This window comes from Dendrobates tinctorius, unplaced genomic scaffold, assembly GCF_039654945.1.
Source record: "Dendrobates tinctorius isolate UK_male_01 unplaced genomic scaffold, ASM3965494v1 ptg000139l, whole genome shotgun sequence".
NCBI lineage: Eukaryota > Metazoa > Chordata > Amphibia > Anura > Dendrobatidae > Dendrobates > Dendrobates tinctorius.
The window spans coordinates 11,263,400-11,284,128 of NW_027361807.1; the positions used below are offsets into that span (position 1 = coordinate 11,263,400).

Consider the following 20,729-nt stretch of genomic DNA (forward strand, 5'->3'; position numbering starts at 1 on the left):
GTTACCAATTTTCTAAGTAAAGATATTTCTAAAGGTGCTAGTGACATGAAATTCTGACCAGATTTCAATCACACACGCAAATAATTGAAAGCATAGATGTCCATAAATTAAGGTAAGTTATGTGTAATAAGAAATTACACAGGGAAAAAGTATTGAACATGGAAAGGAAGAAAGGTGCAAAAGATCACGGAAAGTCACGGCTCCGGATGAAATCAGTAATTAGAAGGCAATCATGCAACTTAGTGAAAAATAATCAGTTGGTTCAACTGATCGCCTATAAAAAGGTGTCTCATTACTAAGGGGCCACACAAGAAACCTCTCAAGATGGATAAAAGCAGTGAGCCGTCTTAAGACCCTTGCAACCTTATTAATGCAAAACATACTGATGGCATTGGTTACAGAAGAATTTATAAACTACTGAAGGATCCAGTGAGCACTCTGGGGCCATGATCTGGAAGTGGAAACAACAATTTCACCATAAACCAGACAAGACCAGGTACTCCCCACAAGGTTTCAGAGGAGTGAGAGCCAAATACCACCTGTGAGGAGCTACAGAAAGACCTGGAATCAGCAGGTACAATAGTTTCAAAGAAAACAATAAGTAAAGCACTCACGCTCCATGGCTTATATGCACGAATCCATTGCTGAACAAAATGCATGTTCAAGAACAAGTTTGCTCAACATTTAGACAAGCCTGTGAATACTTGGAGAATATAGTGTGATCAGAGGAGACCAAAATTGAATTATTTGGATACTATAAGGCTATGTGCACACGTTGCGTTTTTGATGCGTTCTCTCCACGCGGAAATGCGCCAAAAACACTATGGAATCCTTATGCAAGCTAATTCAATGGCTATGCTGAAGTATTGTGCACATGATCAGTACATTTCCTTTGCGTATTTGCAGTGCATTTGTTTTTCTGCAGCATGTCAATTCTTTGAGCGGATTTTTAGCGTTTTCCTCACATTGACTTCAATTGAGTCAGCCAAATCCACAGCAAAAACACAGGTAAAAAAATGTTTACAGATTTGTTGAGTTTTTGTTTGCGTTTTTAATGACTTCCTATGGTGTTTCCCACGCTGTCATCTGTGTGACAGCGTGGGAAATACCGACACGGCGGCACTGATTGGTGATAACGCTACTGCAAATAAGATCGCTACGGCCGTCAGAGTGCTGCAGGGTCCTGCTGTCAGATGTCAGCGTGACCAAGGAGCTGTGACTCGCAGCAGTGAAAAGCTTTACGCAGGTCAGCAGGCGTTGGGTGATGAGACTACTCCTCCCATAAGCCTATGTCTTCTGCCACTGATAACAGTGATGGCAGGAGCCACTGACTAGAGAAGTAGTCTTTCGTCAGCAGGCGCCTGTGCTCACACTTTAAAAAAAAAAAAAAAAAAAAAACATGTAAAATAACTACATACACCAAATCCCCGATGCGGTCATCTCCTATAAAAAAAATTTAAAATAAAAAAACATACTCACCTTAATGCTCAATTCCCGGCGCTCATGTCTTATAAAAAAAATAAAAAATGCTAAACCATCATATACTCAACTGTCCACCGTAGTCCACATAATCCCAAGTGTCCCACGGCGATCTCACATGTAGAACAGTCACATAGGGAGATGTGACTGCTCAAACTGGCCGCCAGCGATACACTGACAGGAGGTAATCGCTCTAGCAGCACATCACTGAGCTGCCGTGAGAAAGTACACCAGAGTTCATCAGCTGATCATCTCTGATGCCCTCTCTTACGGCACCACTTGTGCGAGAACTTTTTCATAGCAGCTCAGTGTTATAAACTGCGTGCAATTACCTCCCGTCAGTGTATAGTTGGCTGTCTTTGAGAGCAGTCCAGTCACATCAGTGACTGCTCTCAAAGTCATCAGGATCGTTTTTTGTTTTTTTTTTAAATTCGTTTATTGAACCTCAGGACACAAAGAATGCACAACATACACAATGGCTTATGATAACAATCATTATACATAACACACGTTTCAGTCCATTGTAAAATATAATGCAGAGAAATTGCACACTCTTATAAACAAGGTAATATGTACATATCTTTCCAATCATACATGAAGGACAATTGGTTATACATTTTCCAGCATGGATGCCAATCCAATTTCACAAACCTTGTCATATCACTCAGAAATAAAATCTAACTAAAATTCCTAAACTACAACTACCACTACATCAACTAGTATCTACTATTTCCGCAGCCTGGTCTCCTATATCATACCGTGTCACGTGTGATGTCTCAGCCTTGTAAAGTGAGGTGAGAGGAATTCCACCTCTCCCAGATCTTTTCAAATTTACCTGGGCATCCCCTATTTTGGTATAACGTGCGCTCATATGGAACAATCGAATTTACCAGCTCAATCCAGAATCTAAGGGAAGGAAATGAACCCCCCCATCCACCGTAGTGCCAGCACCTTCCGTGCCATAAACAGCGTCTCGCGCAGGAAGACCCCAGTATAGCGATCCCAAATCTACTCCCCCCATACTCCAAACAAGCAGACCAATGGCTCTAGAGGAACAGGGGCCTGCACCAGGGATGTCAGTAGTGTAGTCACCTCTTTCTAGTAGTGTAGGATAGTGGGACATTGCCACACCATATGAATAAAATCAGAGTCTGGAGAGTGACATCGCAAACATTCTGATGATTGAAGCCGACCCATCCTGAAAAGTCGCACCGGAGTCAAATATGATTGATTATAAATAGTAGTATCATTCTGTTATTTATAGATGGTGATACTCCAATCGGAGACTCCAGAATCTCCTCCCATTCCTCTCTCTGCGTATCAGGCATGAGTCGTTCCCACTTCATCTTAATAGAGCTTATGGCCGATTCTGCCCCTACTGACAGCATGTATGTATACAAAGAGGATATGAGACCCTGGGGGCCCTGCGAATTAAGGATTCCTATCAGGGGTAAAGATGAAATAGTACGGTCCACACCCCTGTCCCTTATATGTGATTGAAGAGCCGATCTCAACTGCAAATAACGAAAAAATTGAGATCTCGGAATATCATGTATGGCCTGTAATTGTTCAGAAGACTTTAAGATCCCTTGGTCATACAGGTCTCCCACTGAAGAAACGTCACACTGAGTCCAAAAAGCGGCGGATGGGTGATTCCAGTAACCCCGGAAAATAGTTATTATTCCACAGGGGCATTTCAGCAATAACATTTTAAACCCAATTACATTCTTGATTTGTCTCCATATTAATCGTGCCAGCCGGAGCAGGGGCAGCAGACGTGGGACATTAGTTTTCTCTAACTCAAGGAAACCTAATGGGCAATCCGCTTGTGCAGCGTGAAGCAGGTAGCTTTCAGAATTGGGGAGGCAAATACCCGGCATCCATTTACTTAAGGCTTTATCCTGCCCAGCTAAGTATTACAGGAAAAAAATCTGGCACGCCACCCCACCTCCCTTCTTTGGTCTTTGTAAAGTAGACAATTTAAGTTTGGGCCTAGTTTTCCCCCAAATAAAGGACGTGACCAGAGAGTTAAGATTAACAAAAAAGGACTTGGGCACGGCTAACGCACTGTGCTGGAGCGAGTAGCTAAATTTAGGGAGTATTATCATTTTAATCAGGTTAATGCGTCCAGCCACAGATATGGGAGCCTACTCCAGGGTGCAAATTTAACTTTAACTAGTTCCAACAATGGGTGGACATTAAGTTGTAGATCAAGCGTACTATTGTTAGATATATGGATGCCCAAATATTTAAAACTAGATACAGTAGACAGCGAGGAGAGAGCCTCCAGCTGAGGCATCGGGGCACGGGAAAGGGTAACAGGGCAGACTTCTCCCAATTTATATGTAGACCTGAATATTTACTGAATCTATCTATAAGGGATATTACCTGTTGCAAAGTTTCTTCCACATCATTCAAAAATATCACCATATCATGGGCATATAGGCCTATGGTATCCACCCGACCTGCTATATTTATACCTCGGATGTTAGGGGAGGACCTTATACGTATTGCTAGTGCCTCTATCGCAAGGGCGAAGAGGGCCAGGGAAAGAGGGCAACCCTGACGGGTTCCCCTATGCAATGCGAAAGACTCAGATATAGAATTATTTATTATAATACGGGCCTTAGGTTTCATATATAGTACTTTGATCCATGTTATAAATTTATTGCCAAAGCCATACCTTTGCAAACATGCGGAGAGGAAAGGCCATTCAAGAGAGTCAAAAGCCTTGGCAGCATCCAACGAGCCAATGCCCATTTGTTGTCTGGCATTAGGGAGCTATATTGGACTATTGACTGGACTCTTCTGATGTTAATGGAAGTACTCTTACCAGGCATAATGCCCGTTTGATCAGGATATACTGTATAAGATTCAATATAATTGAATTCAGTCTAGTAGCTAGAATCTCGGTGAAAATTTTTATAGTCCACATTCACTAGCGAAATGGGACGATAGGATCCACATTCCAAAGGGTCCTTCCCCTCCTTCCTCAGCACTATGATGTTAGTCTCGTAAAAAGACTCAGGCATAGAATTCCTTTCCCAAATTCCCAGAAATACCTTCACTAAAAGTGGCGTCAATATATCCCGGTACTTCCGATATAATTCAATAGGGAACCCATCAGGTCCAGGGGACTTCCCAGAAGCCATGTCTGTCATGGCCTTTTCTATCTCCTCTGCAGTGAACACAGCATCCATAAGGGCCCGCTGCTCAGGATCTAATGTGGGGAATGATACATCTGATAAATAGTCTAGGCACCCCAAAGTGTCAAAGTCACTTTTAGATTCATATAATGACCTGTAGTAATCCTGAAAACAGCCAAGAAACTCCTCGGTCGAAGACACCGATATACCATCCGCCCTACGAATCTGTAATATCGTGTTGGAAGTGTTATGTTGGCGCACCAGATAGGCCAAAAATTTGCCAGTCTGGTTCCCCAATTCGAAATAGGATTGACGGGTAAAGAATAGTTTACGTTTAGATTTAGTGTCCACATACTGAGTATATAACCTCTGGGCAGCCAACCACTCACTCCTGTTCCCACTGGTTTGGTTAGTTATATAAGTAGCCTCTGAATCATTCAGTCGTTGCTCCACCTCATCATCCCTCTCTGAAGTTACCCGCTTAATATAAGAGATTGTGGAGGACAAACAGTCCCTCAGATATGCCTTAAGGGCATCCCAAAATAAATTAATATCTTGAGGTTCCGGGTGAGACACGATGAAACAATGCAACTGACCAATCGTTCTGTCTAGGGGTCCCATCAATTTTAACCAGAAAGGATTCAACTTCCAAGCTATCCCTTGGTTTACATGCCCATATTTGAGTTTAAGGATAACCGGACTATGGTCTGAGATCCCCCTGCTTCCATGTTCTATATCAGTCACCCACATTGCTGCCAGACCGCTAAGACCAAATATGTAGTCTATGCGTGATAGAGAGCGTTTAGTGGATGAGTGGCAGGTATATTCCCTTAACTCAGGATGACGCACCCTCCACAAATCCAACCACCCGCCACCCCCCATGAATAATGACAACAGGGTTGTAGTCGGTGGAGAGGACCCCCCAGTCGCTCCATCATCCAACCTTAATTTATTGAGACAATTGTTCATAACCATGTTAAAGTCTCCCATACAAATAACATCAGCGTCTAGGTAATTAAGGGCAAAACTCATTGTCTTCTGCAGAATGGATATGCGGGCCGGGGGAGGATTATAAATACATAACCACATATTTCCTGGTATTTATCATTGCATGGACAAAAATAAAACGACCCTCAGGGTCCTTCCGAATCTCCCTAGCTTCCCATCTAACGTCTTTATGTACCAACAGTGAGACCCCTCGAGTCGCTGGTGTGGAATGTATGGACAGACCATTGTACCCAAGGCTTCTGTACGCACCGCGCTGTATCGCTAGTCAGGTGTGTCTCCACCAAGGCCACAATGTGAGGGTGATAATGTCTGATCTGTGAGAAAACCTTGATTTTTTTTTTTTTTTGGGGGGGGGGTTTATACCCCTCACATTCCTTGTCATACATATCAACTCCGACCCCATGTTTTGCTCCGCTGAACATAATGCATAATATTACCCAGGCAAAATTTAGAGACATCACCTAGAAACTGAAATTGTTGTCAATGCGATACCTAAAAAATACAAAAAAAACCACAGCGGAAAAAACACAAAGTAAAAAAACAACTAACAACGCGGGAACAGAGTCCTGTACTCCCATCACAAAGAAAACTAGGGGATACCATCACTGAATTCAGTGTCCGGTCTTGTTGGTATCTTGGACGCTTTCGAATAGAGCTCCAATCAGCCGATTAATAGAAAAAATACCAACTGGCCATAGATACATTAAGATTCCTTTGCAGCAGACCCTTTGTGAGACCGCAGCCACTCCGCCGCCTCCGCCGGATCTGTAAAAAATAAAGTAGAACCCTCGTGGACCACCCGGAGCCGGGCCGGGTAAATCATCGAGTACATAACATTCCTCTCCCGTAGATGTCTTTTGACCTCCGTAAGCTATGCCCGTTGTTTCTGAAGTTCCATAGAGAAAGTCTGGGAAAATCGAAATCGTGGCATTGTTGAACTTGATAGGACTCTTGTCTCGCCAGACGTAGAGCCACGTCTCTATCCCTGCAGTTGAGACTTGCCAAAAAAGGTCTAGGTGGTGCTCCAGGAGGTAGAGGCCTAGTAGGGACCCTGTGAGCCCTTTCCACCGCAAAGATTGGGGAGAACTCATCTCCCAAAGTGGTTTTAAGCCAATCTTCTAGGAATTGCTCCGGATGATGTCCTTCCGAGCGCTCCGGTAGACCAACAATTCGAATGTTATTCCGGTGCATCTTATTCTCCAGGTGATCTGCTTTTAGCCTCCACACGTTCATAGAGCCTGCCACCTTCGTTAGTTTGGCTTCCATGGGTGTAATGGCGTCTTCTACCTGGGATACCCACGCCTCCACCTTCACATGTCCATCAGTTCGGACTGGTGACGTCACCGCTTCACCACGCTACACCACGGCGGCGCCATTGGCCGAGGCTGTCCGCCGCATTCTGTGGCTCATCGCTTGGGGGATTTTCACATGCAAACGGGAGGACGCTCCCTGCACTGAAGCCAGGCTTTTTTCCTTCATCCACTGGCCTCCATTGAGGGACGGACAACAGATAGTACACACCACACACAGCAGTGAGTACTCTGGTTTGTGCGTTTCTGGCAGACAGTGTGTCCTATAACAGCAATTTAGGCTGTACAGCGCTTTCAGCGCGGCAACTTCATATTTTACATTGGTTTATTTTTGTGGCAGAGAGGCACACTTCATCTGCCTGTTTGTCAGCTGCTTTAAACTCAGCTGTGTTAAGCGCCGGTGTGGTAATTTTTCTCCATCTTCAGGATTTGAAGAATGTTTATTTGGAAGAATGGGCCCACATGCAATGCATCCGACTAGTTTCTCCATACAGGAGACGTCTTCAAGCTGTTCTCACCAACAACATCTTTTGTATGAAGGATTAAATAAACGTCAGTAAACGTGATCAATACTTTTCATCTGTGTCATTTCTCATTGTTACACACAACTTAATGTATTGACATCTACTGTATGGTTTGAAGTCTTTACCTGTGTGGATTGGATTGGTTGTCACCAGTACATTTAGAAATATATTTAACGCATTTTGCAGACTATAGGATGCACTTTTTTCCTCCAAAAATGTGGCAGAAAACAGGGGGTGCATCTTATAGTCCAGATGTACCTGCTCAGGCAGTGGTGGGGGAGCGTCAGCAGGTCACAGGAGGAAGGAGCAGAGCAGGAAAGGTCAAAGAGCCCTGCTACCTGCGCACTGCAGTACTTTGCTCTGCCCTTCACAGGGCAGAGAAGTACACCTGCGCAGGAGAGCGGTGCCGAGAAGACTGTGTGGATGATGCAGGGACACGTCATCCACACGAAGCAAGCAGGAGGGAGGCGCCGGACCAAGAGTGGGCATAATAAAGTTATTTTTTTTCTCTTACAGGTCGGGTTGGGAGCTTATATACAGGTTCCCCTTAAAATCCAAAATGTATGTTCAGTAAATGCACTCAATACTTGGTTAGGGCTCCTTTTGCATGAATTACTGCATCATTGCGGAGTAGCATGGAGGCGATCAGCCTGTGGCACTGCTGAAGTGTTATGGAAGCCCAGGTTGCTTTGATAGCAGTCTTCAGCTCGTCTGCATTGTTGGGTCTGGTGTCTCTCATCATCCTCTTGACAATATCCCATAGATTCTCTATGGGGTCAAGGTCAGGTGAGTTTGCTGGCCAATCATGCACAGTGATACTGTTGTTTTTAAACCAGGTATTGGTACTTTTGGCAGTGTGGACAAGTGCCAAGTCCTGCTGGAGAATGAAATTTCCATCTCTAAAAAGCTTGTCAACAGAGAGAAGCATGAAGTGCTATAAAATGTCCTGTAAACGACTGTGCGGACTTTGGTCTTTAGAAAACACAGTGGACCTACAACAGCAGATGACATGGCTCCCAAAATCATCAATAGTTCTGGAAACTTCACTCTAGACCTCAAGCAGCTGGGATTGTGTGCTTCATCACTCTTCCTCCAGACTCTGGGACCTTGGTTTCCAAATGAAATGCGAAATTTACTTTAATCTGAAAACAACACCTTGGACCACTGAGCAACAGTCCAGTTCTTTTTCTACTTGGCCCAGGTAAGATGCTTCTGGCGTTGTCTATTGGTCATGAGTGGCTTGACACAAGGAATGCGACACTTGTAGCCCATGTCCTGGATACGTCTGCGTGTGGTGGCTCTTGAAGCAATGACTCCAGCAGCAGTCCACTCCTTGTGAATCTCCCCCAAATTTTTGAATGGCCTTTTCTTAATCCTTTCAAGGCTGCGGATATTCTGGTTGCTTGTGCACCTTTTTCTACCACACTCTTTCCTTCCACTCAACTTTCCATTAATATGCTTGGATAGAGCACTATGTGAACAGCCAGCTACTTTAGCAATGACCTTTTGTGGCTTACCCTCCTTGTGGAGTGTGTCAGTGACTGACTTCTGGACATCTATCAAGTCAGCAGTCTTCCCCATGATTGTGGAGCCTACTGAAATAGACTAAAGGACCTTTGTGAACACTTAGGAAGCTGTTGCAGGTGTTTTTTGTTAATTATTCTAATATACTGAGATAATGACTTTTGGGTTTTCATTGGCTGTAAGCCATAATCATCATCATTAACAGAAATAAACACTTGGGATAGATCACTGTTTGTAATGACTATATAATGAGTTTCACATTTGTATTAAAGAACTGAAATAAATTAACTTTTTGATGATATTCTAATTTTGTGAGAAGAACCTGTACAAGCTCTCACACAACACTGTTATACATCCCAGCTCTTCCACATTCGAGTACTTACATAGCAATGATATACATCACAGATATTCTACATATACTCGCACAGCACTGCTATATGTTGAAGCTCTTTTACATACAGCATTGCTATGCATTATGGCTCTTTTAGGCTGTGTTCACACACAGCGTTTTTTTAGTTGTTTTTTTAGCGGTTTTGACTATAAAACCGCTAAAAATAAGCTTCCCATTAATTTCTATGCATTTTGCACTTTGTACATATTGATGCGTTTTTTACCGCGAAAAAAAAACGCATCGCGGTAAAAAACGCAGCATGCTCATTAATTTTGTGGATTTTTCCGCGTTTCTGGCTTGTTCAATGCGTTTGGAAAACGCGCCGAAAAAACGCATCAAAACCGCGCAAAAAAACGTGCAAAAACCGCAACGAAAACGCGCGGAAAACGCGAAGACAAAAAAGGCGCGCTTTCTGGGAAGGGAGTCAGGTTTTTGAGCAGAAATTTTCTGCTACGTGTGCACTTAGCCTAACATACTCATACAGTACTGCTACACACCACAGCTCTTCTACATATACACAGACACCTCCTTGGAGGCATGTCACTGACTACATGCCCGTGACATCATGGAAGGTATCACAGCTAATTAGGATTTAACAATTCCCTTCCGGTTTTATCTCCTGCATTGAAAGATCAGTGTTGGACAGAGAAAGTTGTGCAGCCCTTTCTTTGCCTAGCTATAGTTAGGAGCCCATCTAAAGCACAAATAGTTACACACAATACAGCAATATAGTGCGATAAGCATATTAATAATCTGATGACATATTGCACTACATGCAAACCATTTAATGAGCCTACACACTGAGAGAAAACAACTATCACATATGTATATCTTACCTCTGAAAAGCTTTCAGTCCTGTCAATGCGATGTATGATGTTAATGTTCACATTTGCTAATCTTTCAGAAAATGTCAGAAACTAAAAGATACAAAGCAGAAAAAAATTATGATACAAAAACTGGACATTTATAAATACCAAAACACAAAACAGATAAGGCTCTATTCACATCTGCATTGAATCGGAGATCTTTCCAAGAATATCATACAAAATAGTACAGCATGCTACACTATTTTGTACAGTAAAATGACGGACATCATGATGGAACCCAACAGACCACATTAACTCTTGTGAGCGAATAGACTTTAATGTCGTTGTTTTGCTATATTACACAAAATTTTAAACTTTATAGCACATCAGAAACTCATCAGCAGAATACAGTGAAACCTGTTTAAGATGACCACGCAAAGAGGCACCGAGACATAGTCTTCTAGGGGGAAGATGACCAATAAGCCCAATATCTGATGGAACTGAAAATTTATATCAAAAGACTGACTCTCACTTCCAAACAGAAGACAGGTGTGTACAGGTGCATACTAAGAGTATAACTATCAAATAAAGCTGCACTCTGTAGCATGAAAACATGAAACATATGAAATTTGAATTGAATTACTGCTCTAGAAAATAGGAAAAAATGAGAATACTTGGCGCATAAGTTGGCCAATTCATGTGTACCCAGCAGCCATAATAAGACGATTCTCTTTGCTGGAAACCTATCTTAATGTGTACAGGTGCATACTAAGAGTAGCCATCTCCATTTTTCCTATTTTCTAGAGCAGTAATGCAATTCAAATTTCATATATTTCATGTTTGCATGCTATAACGCTACTTTATTTGTTGGTGATCTATAGAGATGGCTACTCATAGTAAGCACCTGTACAAACCTGTTTTCTATTTGGAAGTGACGGTCAGTCTTTTGCTCTTTGTATACATAGGCTCCCTGACCAAGCACTCCACCCCTCAGGCGTTTTTATTTACAGTAGGATCCTACCTTTACATATAAATGTAGGCTTCGGCCTAAAGAGAGGCTTCACATTAGGCTAGCTTCCAGCAATGAGAATCGCACTTGAGGCCTCTTTCACACGTCCATTTATTTCCGGTACCGAAGATGTCCATGTGTGTTACTACATGTGCCGCATCAGTACCACACACGGACAGCCGCTGGGGAAGTTCTACAGTAAGCGCTGTTCCCCGGCAGCAGGTGCTGAACCTGGCTGTCATCATTCTCTCCTGCTCTTCTGGCGAGCAGAGGAGAATGATGAGCTTTATATTAAAGTCTGAACAACAGCAGGTGGGGGCTGAGGAATACCCCGATCATCCGCACCTACTGTCACTATTAGCGGCAGCAGGTGTCGGATGATGGAGGTAAGAGTCCCAAAAGCCTCCACCTGCTGTCATTCAGACTTTAATTTAACGCTCATTATTCTCCTCCGCGCGCTGGCAGAGGAGGGGAGAATGAGTCGTCTTAAGCACCTGCCGCCGGGGAACAGTAGCGCTTCTTCCCCGGTGTCGGTGAGTGACACACGGAGGACATCAATCTGTGTTCTCAGCGTGCACATGTGCGGGACGTTTTGCCGTACGTGCTGACGGTAAAAAATGGACATGTCAGGGTGTTTTGCCCACAGACACTCGGTCCGTGGAAACACACTGACATGTGCACAGAATGGGTCTGTGTGTGTAGGTGTCTCTAGTACGTGTGAAAACTGTCACCACACGTACAGGAGAAACGGTTGTGGGAAACAGGCCTGATTGTGGATGCTGGGTATACATGGATTGAGCAATTTATGCACCAAGTATTCTTTTTTTTTTTCCCTATTTTGTGGAGCAGCAACGCAATTCAAATTTCATGTTTGCATGCTATAGTGCTACAGAGTGGAACTTTGTTAGTTGGAACTGAAAATGTGGCACTGGAAATCTCAGCCAGTGAGTCTTGGGCAGAGGTTTCATATCCATAGAAGCCTATGGACATCCCTCATCCTGGTGACTGTGGGCTGTCCCTGTACACTAACACTGGGGACACAATAATAGGGGCCAAAGCCCATGGTAAGATCCAGCACAAGCCCCCCAGCTACCTGTGCACATTCTGGTGGGCCTCCAGTGAGGGAGCTCGCGGTCTCCAGTGAGGAGGCTCCGGGGGCCCCCTCCAGTGAGGGAGCTCGCGGGTCTCCTGTGAGGGGGCTCCGGGGGGCCATCCAGTGAGGGAGCTCCGGGGGCCCCTCCAGTGAGGGGGCTCCGGGGGCCCCTCCAGTGAGGGGGCTCCGGGGGCCCCTCCAGTGAGGGGGCTCCGGGGGGCCCTCCAGTGAGGGGGCTCCGGGGGGCCCTCCAGTGAGGGGGCTCTGGGGGGCCCTCCAGTGAGGGGGCTCCGGGGGGCCCTCCAGTGAGGGGGCCCCTCCAGTGAGGGGGCTCCGGGGCCCTCCAGTGAGGAGCTCGCGGGTCTCCAGTGAGGGGGCTCCGGGGGGCCCTCCAGTGAGGGGACTGGAGACGTGTAGTGGGAGCTGGGGACCCCCAGGGCTGCAGCACCGACTCTTCGCCTCACTCCACCTTGTACACACCATCTCCCACGTGAGCACGGGCAGCCGATGCTCATCACTTACCTTATATGTGTTCTCAGCCTTATGGTGAGATGACTTCCCCTTCATGGCTGACGAGAGTTAGGAAACCGTATCACTACAATGGTGAGCGTTATTCTACTTTCTCGTCTGCAGTAAAAAAAAAAAAACACGTTGCTAGATAATGGAAGCCGCCATGTTGCCTCGGAGAATCAGGCCGGATTTCCGGAATCAGAATTCAAGTTGCCAACCACAATGTATACGCATGCGCTCCAGCCGCCATCTTGTGATTGGCGTCGATAGGCAGAAACTAAACACGGCGTGGCGTTTTTGACAAGTGATAGTCTGCGGGAGATTCTCCGTGTCTGCCTTCCCTTATCTGTCTGCAGCAGCCTCATAGTAGCAGTAGGCCCTGCTAGTGCTCAGTCCTTGCAGCAGCTGCCTGTGACATGCTCCTCACTGGTGTAGGGACATCCTGGCGCAGATTCCTCCACGCGCACTGGGCTGGGTCAGCAGCCTGGAGTTACAGTGCTACATTATGTTTCTGCCAAGCTTCAAGCAGGAAAATAAACGGAACCGCTTTATGGTTCATTGCAAAAAAGAAAAAAAAATGTAGTGACAACAAATTTACCCAAAAGCTTCTTCAGTGAGATGTGTTAGACATGTTTCTATGGTTACGGAATTACAGTTTTAACCCCTTTACCTCCAAGGGTGGTTTGCATGTTAATGACCAGGCCAGTTTTTATAATTCTGTGAAAAATGAGGATGAATGAACTCATGGAGATCAACATCCAACACTGCGGAGACACCATCACATGTTTCTCAACGCAGTGATTCTAGAGCAATGCCCCCATCCCTTATGGGAAATATGTAAAAACATGCAAAACACAAGCCACGGAGACACCATCACATGTTTCTCAACGCAAGCAATGACTAGCCAGGTCTTTCCCCGGGAAGGAACAACCACGTGAAGGGCAGTCATTCCCTTACTAGTCATTGCTTGCATTGAGAAACATGTGATGGTGTCTCCGCGACTTGTGTTTTGCATGTTTTACATATTTCCCATAAGGGATGGGGGCATTGCTCTAGAATCACTGCGTTGAGAAACGTGATGGTGTCTCCGCAGTGTTGGATGATGATCTCCATGAGTTCATTCATCCTCAGTTTTCACAGTCTTCTACTAGGCATTGCTCCTACTAGCCAGTTTCCTACTCCACACTGATGAGGGGCAATACCCCGAAACAGCTGTCTGTGGATGGATACCATGTTTTGGCATAGGTGGTTTCCTTCATTGGAGACTGCCCTTCCCGTGGTTGTTCCTTCCCGGGGGAAAAGACCTGGCTAGTCATTGCTTGCGTTGAGAAACATGTGATGGTGTCTCCGCGGCTTGTGTTTTGCAAATTTTTACAATTCTGACCACTGTCCATTTATGAGGTAATAACTCTGGAACGCTTCCATGGATCCTGGTGATTCTGACATTGTTTTCTCGTGACATATTGTACTTCATGTTAGTGGTAAAATTTCATTCATATAACTTGCGCTTATTTGTGAAAAAAAATGGAAATTTGGCAAAAATTTTGAAAATGTCGCAATTTTCCAACTTTGAATTTTTATGCCCTTAAATCACAGCGATACGGCACACAAAAAACTTAATAAATAACATTTCCCACATGTCTATCTTACATCAGAACAATTTTGGAACCAAAATTTTTTTTGTTAGGAAGTTATAAGGGTTAAAAGTTGACCAGTGATTTCTCATTATTACAACAGCCATTTTTTTTAGGGACCACATCAAATTTGAAGTCACTTTGCGGGGTCTATATGATAGAAAATACCCAAAAGTGACACCATTCTAAAAACTGCACCCCTCAAGGTGCTCAAAACCACATTCAAGAAGTTTATTAACCCTTCAGGTGCTTCACTTCTAGAAATTTTTTGAATGTTTAAAAAAAATGAACATTTAACTTTTTTTCACAAAAAAATTACTTCAGGTCCAATATTTTTATTTTACCAAGGGTAACAGGATAAATTGGACTGCAAAAGTTATTGTGCAATTTGTCCTGAGTACGCTGATACCTGATATGTGGGGGGGAACCACTGTTTCGGCGCATGGCAGAGCTTGGAAGGGAAGGCGCGCCGTTTTACTTTTTCAACGCAAAATTGACTGGAATTGAGACTGGAAGCCATGTCGCGTTTGGAGAGCCCCTGATGTGCCTAAATAGTGAAACCCCCCCACAAATGACACCATTTTGGAAACTAGACACCCAAGGAACTTATCTAGATCTGTGGTGAGAACTTTGAACCCCCAAGGGCTTCACAGAAGTTTATGACGTACAGCCGTAAAATTAAAAAATCATATTTTTTCCACAAAAATGATCTTTTCACCCCCAATTTTTATTTTCCCAAGGGAAACAGGACCCCAGAACTTATTGTGCAATTTGTCCTGAGTATGCTGATACCCCATATGTGGGGGTAAACCAAATGGCAGAGCTCGGAAGGGAAGGAGAGCCGTTTGACTTTTTCAACGCAGAATTTGCTGGAATTGAGATCAGACACCATGTTGCGTTTGGAGAGCCCCTGATGTGCCTAAACAGTGGAAACCCCCCAATTCTAACCCCAACACACTCCTAACCCTAATCCCAACCCTAGTCCTAACCCTAGCACTAACCCTAATGGGAAAATGGAAATAAATACATTTTTTTAATTTTATTATTTTTCCCTAACTAAGGGGGTGATAAAGGGCGTTTGATTTACTATTTATAGCGGGTTTTTATGTTTGGCAGCTGCCACACGCTAAAAGACGCTTTTTATTGCAAAAAATAGTTTGTGCATCACCACATTTTCAGAGCTATAATTTTTCCATATTTTGACCCACAGAGTCATGTAGGTCTTATTTTTTGCGGGACAAGCTGACGTTTTTATTGGTATTTTCGGGCACGTGACTTTTTTTATCGCTTTTTATTCCGATTTTTGGGATGCAGAATGAACAAAAACCAGCAATTCATGAATTTCTTTTGGGGGGGCTGTTTACACCGTTCCGCGTGTAGTAGAAATGATAAATCAGTTTTATTCTTCGGGTCAGTACGATGACAGCGAAACCTCATTGATATAATTTTTTATGTTTTGGCGCTTTTATACAATAAAAACAATTTTATATAAAAATTGCACTGAGAAGCCACCTCCCTGCAGGAACCGGAAGGCCCCCGCGGCCATCTTGGATCCAGGGGCCTGCAGGGAGGAGGCCCTCAGAACAACGCGATACATCGCGTTGTTCCAAGGGTCTCAGGGAAGCATGCAGGGAGCCCCCTCCTTGTGCGAATCTCCCCTATGCCCCCGGAACACTGCGATCATGGTTGATTGCAATGTGCCGGGAGTGGTCCGTGACCACTCCAGACAAATAGTGCTGGGTGTCAGCTGTGATAATCAGCTGACACCTGGCCGCGATCAGCTGCGCTCCCCCAGCTGATCGTGATGATGTACTTCCCATCCATGGGCATTAAGGCCAAGGGCACATGGACGAGATAGTACGTCAAATATCAGGAAGGGGTTAATATTTTGGAGGAGTGCCAGAGATCATTGTCTAAGCATCTGAAGGCCTTACTGGTGATATGGGCCTCTGCGGTCAGGAAAAGTATACTACATCAGTGGATGAATCCGAGTATACCATTGAGATCTTTAATTTTGACAAGAGATTTTTTCTTGTTTAAGATGGATTGGTTGGAGACTTTGACCAACAGGAAAAAATTGACAGAGAGGTGGATAAGGGAGAAGAAGGGGAACAATGCCCGAGTGACTAGGTGGTGTCTAGCACTTCAGGATTTTAGCTTCCATGTAGAGCATAAACCAGAGAAACTGCAATGCTGACGCACTGTTTGATGGTAGAAGGTGCCAAGCCCTCGGGTTTGGGCGGAAGGCAGTAGCGTGGCTACTAGGGTGGCAGAGGGGGCCATTGCCCCGGGCCCCGTCACATGAAGGGGCCCTCTGGGAGACACAGCCACTTATGTCATGAGGCTGTGTCTCAAGTGCAGGAAGAGAGCAGCCGGTTGCAGAGCCATAGTCTCAGTCCCTGCAGTGTGTGATGCTAATCTCTCCGCTCCTTCCTGGCCGGCAGCAGCTACAGTTACTTTCTCTCTGTGCAGGCTCTGATTGGCTCAGGCATTCTGGGTCCTAGTGCCCTCCTCGCTTTAAACTGGACACTTCCTGGTCCTGCCCACTGTGCCTGCAAACTTCATTGGTAAGGCTACTTTCACACATCCGGTGTGTGGGGTCCGGCGGCGTGCGGCGAAAAGCCGGGCCACCGGATCCGGCCTGCAGCCGTGACACCGGATGTGTGTGCGGCGAGAGATACGGCTCGGACATTATTTAAAGGAGCCGCAGGAGGAGGTGGACAGAGGCAGCCGATGAGAGACAGCTGCTGAAAGGGAGGGGAGGGGAGGGGAGAGGGGGGTGGAGAGAGAGAGAGACATGGGGGGTTAACACTTAGTGTCCAGGCGAGAGAATCTCTCTCTCTTGCCGGGCACTTGTGGGGTTAACCCCACAGAGAGATCTCTCTCTCTCAACCAGACACTGTGAGTGTTAACCCCAGAAGTGCCCGGCGAGAGAGATCTCTCACAAGTGTCCGGGTGACAGAGAGAGATCTCTCTCTCGCCGGGCACTTGTGGGGTTAACATTCACTGAGTCCGTGCATGCGCTGTGGAAAAAGCCGGTCCGGCGCTGACAAAAAACGTTGCAGGGAACGTTTTTTGCAGATGCCGGATGGCTAATTTATGCCGTGTCCGGCAACAACCGGACACGACGCATAACCATCCGGCACGATGCGGCGACCATGAAAGCTTATGGGACAAAACCGGATCCGGTGCTGGATCCGGTTATTAAAAATTTCGCCGCATCGTGCCGGATTACAAAAACCGGATGTGTGAAAGAGGCCTAAGTGGGGATGGAATTGATTAGATTCATTTAGTTTGGGCATGTCATGTTCACTGTGGGTTGAATGTGAGAGGATGGGAGTATTTTGGGGGATGAAGTGGGGGACTGAGCACTGGGCGGTTAATGTGAGAGGATGAGGGTGTTATGGGGCTGGGGTAGTGCCGGTTAATGTGTGAGGATGGAGGTATTGTGGGGGCTAGGGCACTGGGGGGTTAATGTAAGAGGATGGGGGTATTGTGGGGGCTAGGGCACTGGGGGTGAATGTGAGAGGATGGGGGTATTATGGGGAGAGAAGACAGGGTGCTGGAGGGTGAATGTGAGCGGATGGGAGTATTGTGGGTGTTGGGGTGGTGGAGAGGGGATAGGGCACTGGGGAGTGAATGTGAGAGGATGGGGGTATTGTGGAGGAGGGGGGACAGGGCACTAGGGGGCTGATTATTATACTGTTTTGATATGAAATTATATGCACTCCCATCACATGTAACAGTTGCTGTCTTGGGGGGCTGGAAATAGGGAGGTAGATGGCTTTTTATACTTGCGAGCTGGGTCTTTTATAAGTATTAGTATGACAAGCATAACCATACAGGTTACTAGAATTAATACATTAATAATGGGTTAATATCTAAGTATTAGTATAACCAGGATAAGTATAAGGCCGGTGTCACACTTGCGAGTGTGATGCGAGAAACTCACGCATCAACACCCGGCACTGCTGCCGGCACTCGGACCGACGTGTGCGGCTGCATAGAAATACATGCAGCCGCACACTCCGGTACCAAGTGCTGGTGGCAGTGTCGGGTATTGAGGTGCGAGACTCGTGCGAGTTTCTTGCAAGTGTGACCCCAGCCTTAGCATATGGACGCAGGCAGACGGCTGTATAACTCATGTGACGATTGCACTGCAATCCTCGGACTGGCCGTTACCGCTCTTGACATGAGGGTGACAGTGTGATGGATTACTATGCAGTTGTCACACTCAGGTCAGGAGAGACGACAGTCAGTCCGAGGACTGCAATACGATCCTCGCACGAGAAATATGTCTCTCTGTCGGCCCCTTAACAAGTATAACCATACAGTAACCACGAGCTGCATTCTACAGTCATATGTAAAAGTTTGGGCACCCCTATTAATGTTAACCTTTTTTCTTAATAGCAATTTTGGTTTTTGCAACAGGTATTTCAGTTTCATATATCTAATAACTGATGGACTCAGTTATATTTCTGGATTCAAATGAGGTTTATTGTACTAACAGAAAATGTGCAATCTGCATTTAAACAAAATTTGACCGGTGCAAAAGTATGGGCACCCTTATCATTTTCTTGATTTGAACACTCCTAACTACTTTTTACTGACTTCCTGAAGCACTAAATTGGTTTTGTAACCTCATTGAGCTTTGAACTTCATAGCCAGGTGTATCAAATCATGAGAAAAGGTATTTAAAGTGGCCACTTGCAAGTAGTTCTCCTATTCGATTCTCCTATGAAGAGTGGCATCATGGGCTCCTCAAAACAACTCTCAAATGATCTGAAAACAAAGATTATTCAACATAGCTTTTCAGGGGAAGGATACAAAAAGTTGTCTCAGAGATTTAACCAGTCAGTTTCCACTGTGAGGAACATAGTAAGGAAATGGAAGAACACAGGTACAGTTCTTGTTAAGCCCAGAAGTGGCAGGCCAAGAAAAATATCAGAAAGGCAGAGAAGAAGAATGGTGAGAACAGTCAAGGACAATCCACAGACCATCTCCAAAGACCTGCAGCATCATCTTGCTGCAGATGGTGTCACTGTGCATCGGTCAACAATACAGCGCATGCATAACGCCTTTTTGTATGACCAAACAACTCAATCTTTGTTTCATCATTTCACAGGACCTTCTTCCAAAATGTTACTGGCTTGTCCAAATGTGCTTTTGCATACCTCAGGTGACTCTGTTTGTGGTGTGCTTGCAGAAACGGCTTCTTTCGCATCACTCTCCCATACAGCTTCTCCTTGTGCAAAGTGCGCTGTATTGTTGACCGATGCACAGTGACACCATCTGCAGCAAGATGAGGCTGCAGGTCTTTGGAGGTGGTCTGTGGATTGTCCTTGACTGTTCTCACCATTCTTCTTCTCTGCCTTTCTGATATTTTTCTTGGCCTGCCACTTCTGGGCTTCACAAGAACTGTACCTGTGTTCTTCCATTTCCTTACTATATTCCTCACAGTGGAAACTGACAGGTTAAATCTCTGAGACAACTTTTTGTATCCTTCCCCTGAAAAGCTATGTTGAATAATCTTTGTTTTCAGATCATTTGAGAGTTGTTTTGAGGAGCCCATGATGCCACTCTTCATAGGAGAATCAAATAGGAGAACTACTTGCAAGTGGCCACTTTAAATACCTTTTCTCATGATTTGATACACCTGGCTATGAAGATCAAAGCTCAATGAGGTTACAAAACCAATTTAGTGCTTCAGGAAGTCAGTAAAATGTAGTTAGGAGTGTTCAAATCAAGAAAATGATAAGGGTGCCCATACTTTTGCACCGGTCAAATTTTGTTTAAATGCAGATTGCACATTTTCTGTTAGTACAATAAACCTCATTTGAATCCAGAAATATAACTGAGTCCATCAGTTATTAGATATATGAAACTGAAATAGCTGTTGCAAAAACCAAAATTGTTATAAAGAAAAAAGGTTAACATTAATAGGGGTGCCCAAACTTTTACATATGACTGTATTTAATTATTTCATAATTTATTATTATAAAGTTATTAAAGGCTCGGGAAAATTGTCTGCAGTCACTCTGAGACTACAGACGGCCAAATCATGATATGGGGCACCTGCTGTCATGAGACCCCAATACCACTGGTGCGATCAGGCGGTCATGCGACCACATTTGCTATTTGCACATGTAGACTAGATAAGTTTGACTTCTCTCAATAGAAGATAATTGGGAGAAGCCAAACCGGTCATCACACCATCCCCTGCTCACATCAGCGATGCTGGGGCCATTATTACTGTACATAGGTGTACTCAGTTAAATATTAAGTGGGCACTTAA

The 20,729-nt window shown here is 44.8% G+C and overlaps 1 protein-coding gene across 1 annotated transcript in view; it reads right to left on the reverse strand.

The window, feature by feature from the left end:
• Window positions 1-12,963, reverse strand: part of UTP20 (UTP20 small subunit processome component) — a 187,324-nt gene extending 174,361 nt beyond the window's left edge. Inside the window, exons 1-2 of the mRNA XM_073545021.1 lie at window positions 12,813-12,963; window positions 10,219-10,299 (exon numbers count right to left, since the gene is read on the reverse strand). Of these exons, the coding sequence (XP_073401122.1) occupies window positions 10,219-10,299; window positions 12,813-12,857 (126 nt within the window). The 5' untranslated portion in view covers window positions 12,858-12,963. The remainder of the gene's footprint in view (window positions 1-10,218; window positions 10,300-12,812) is intronic.
• Window positions 12,964-20,729: the final 7,766 nt, after the last annotated feature.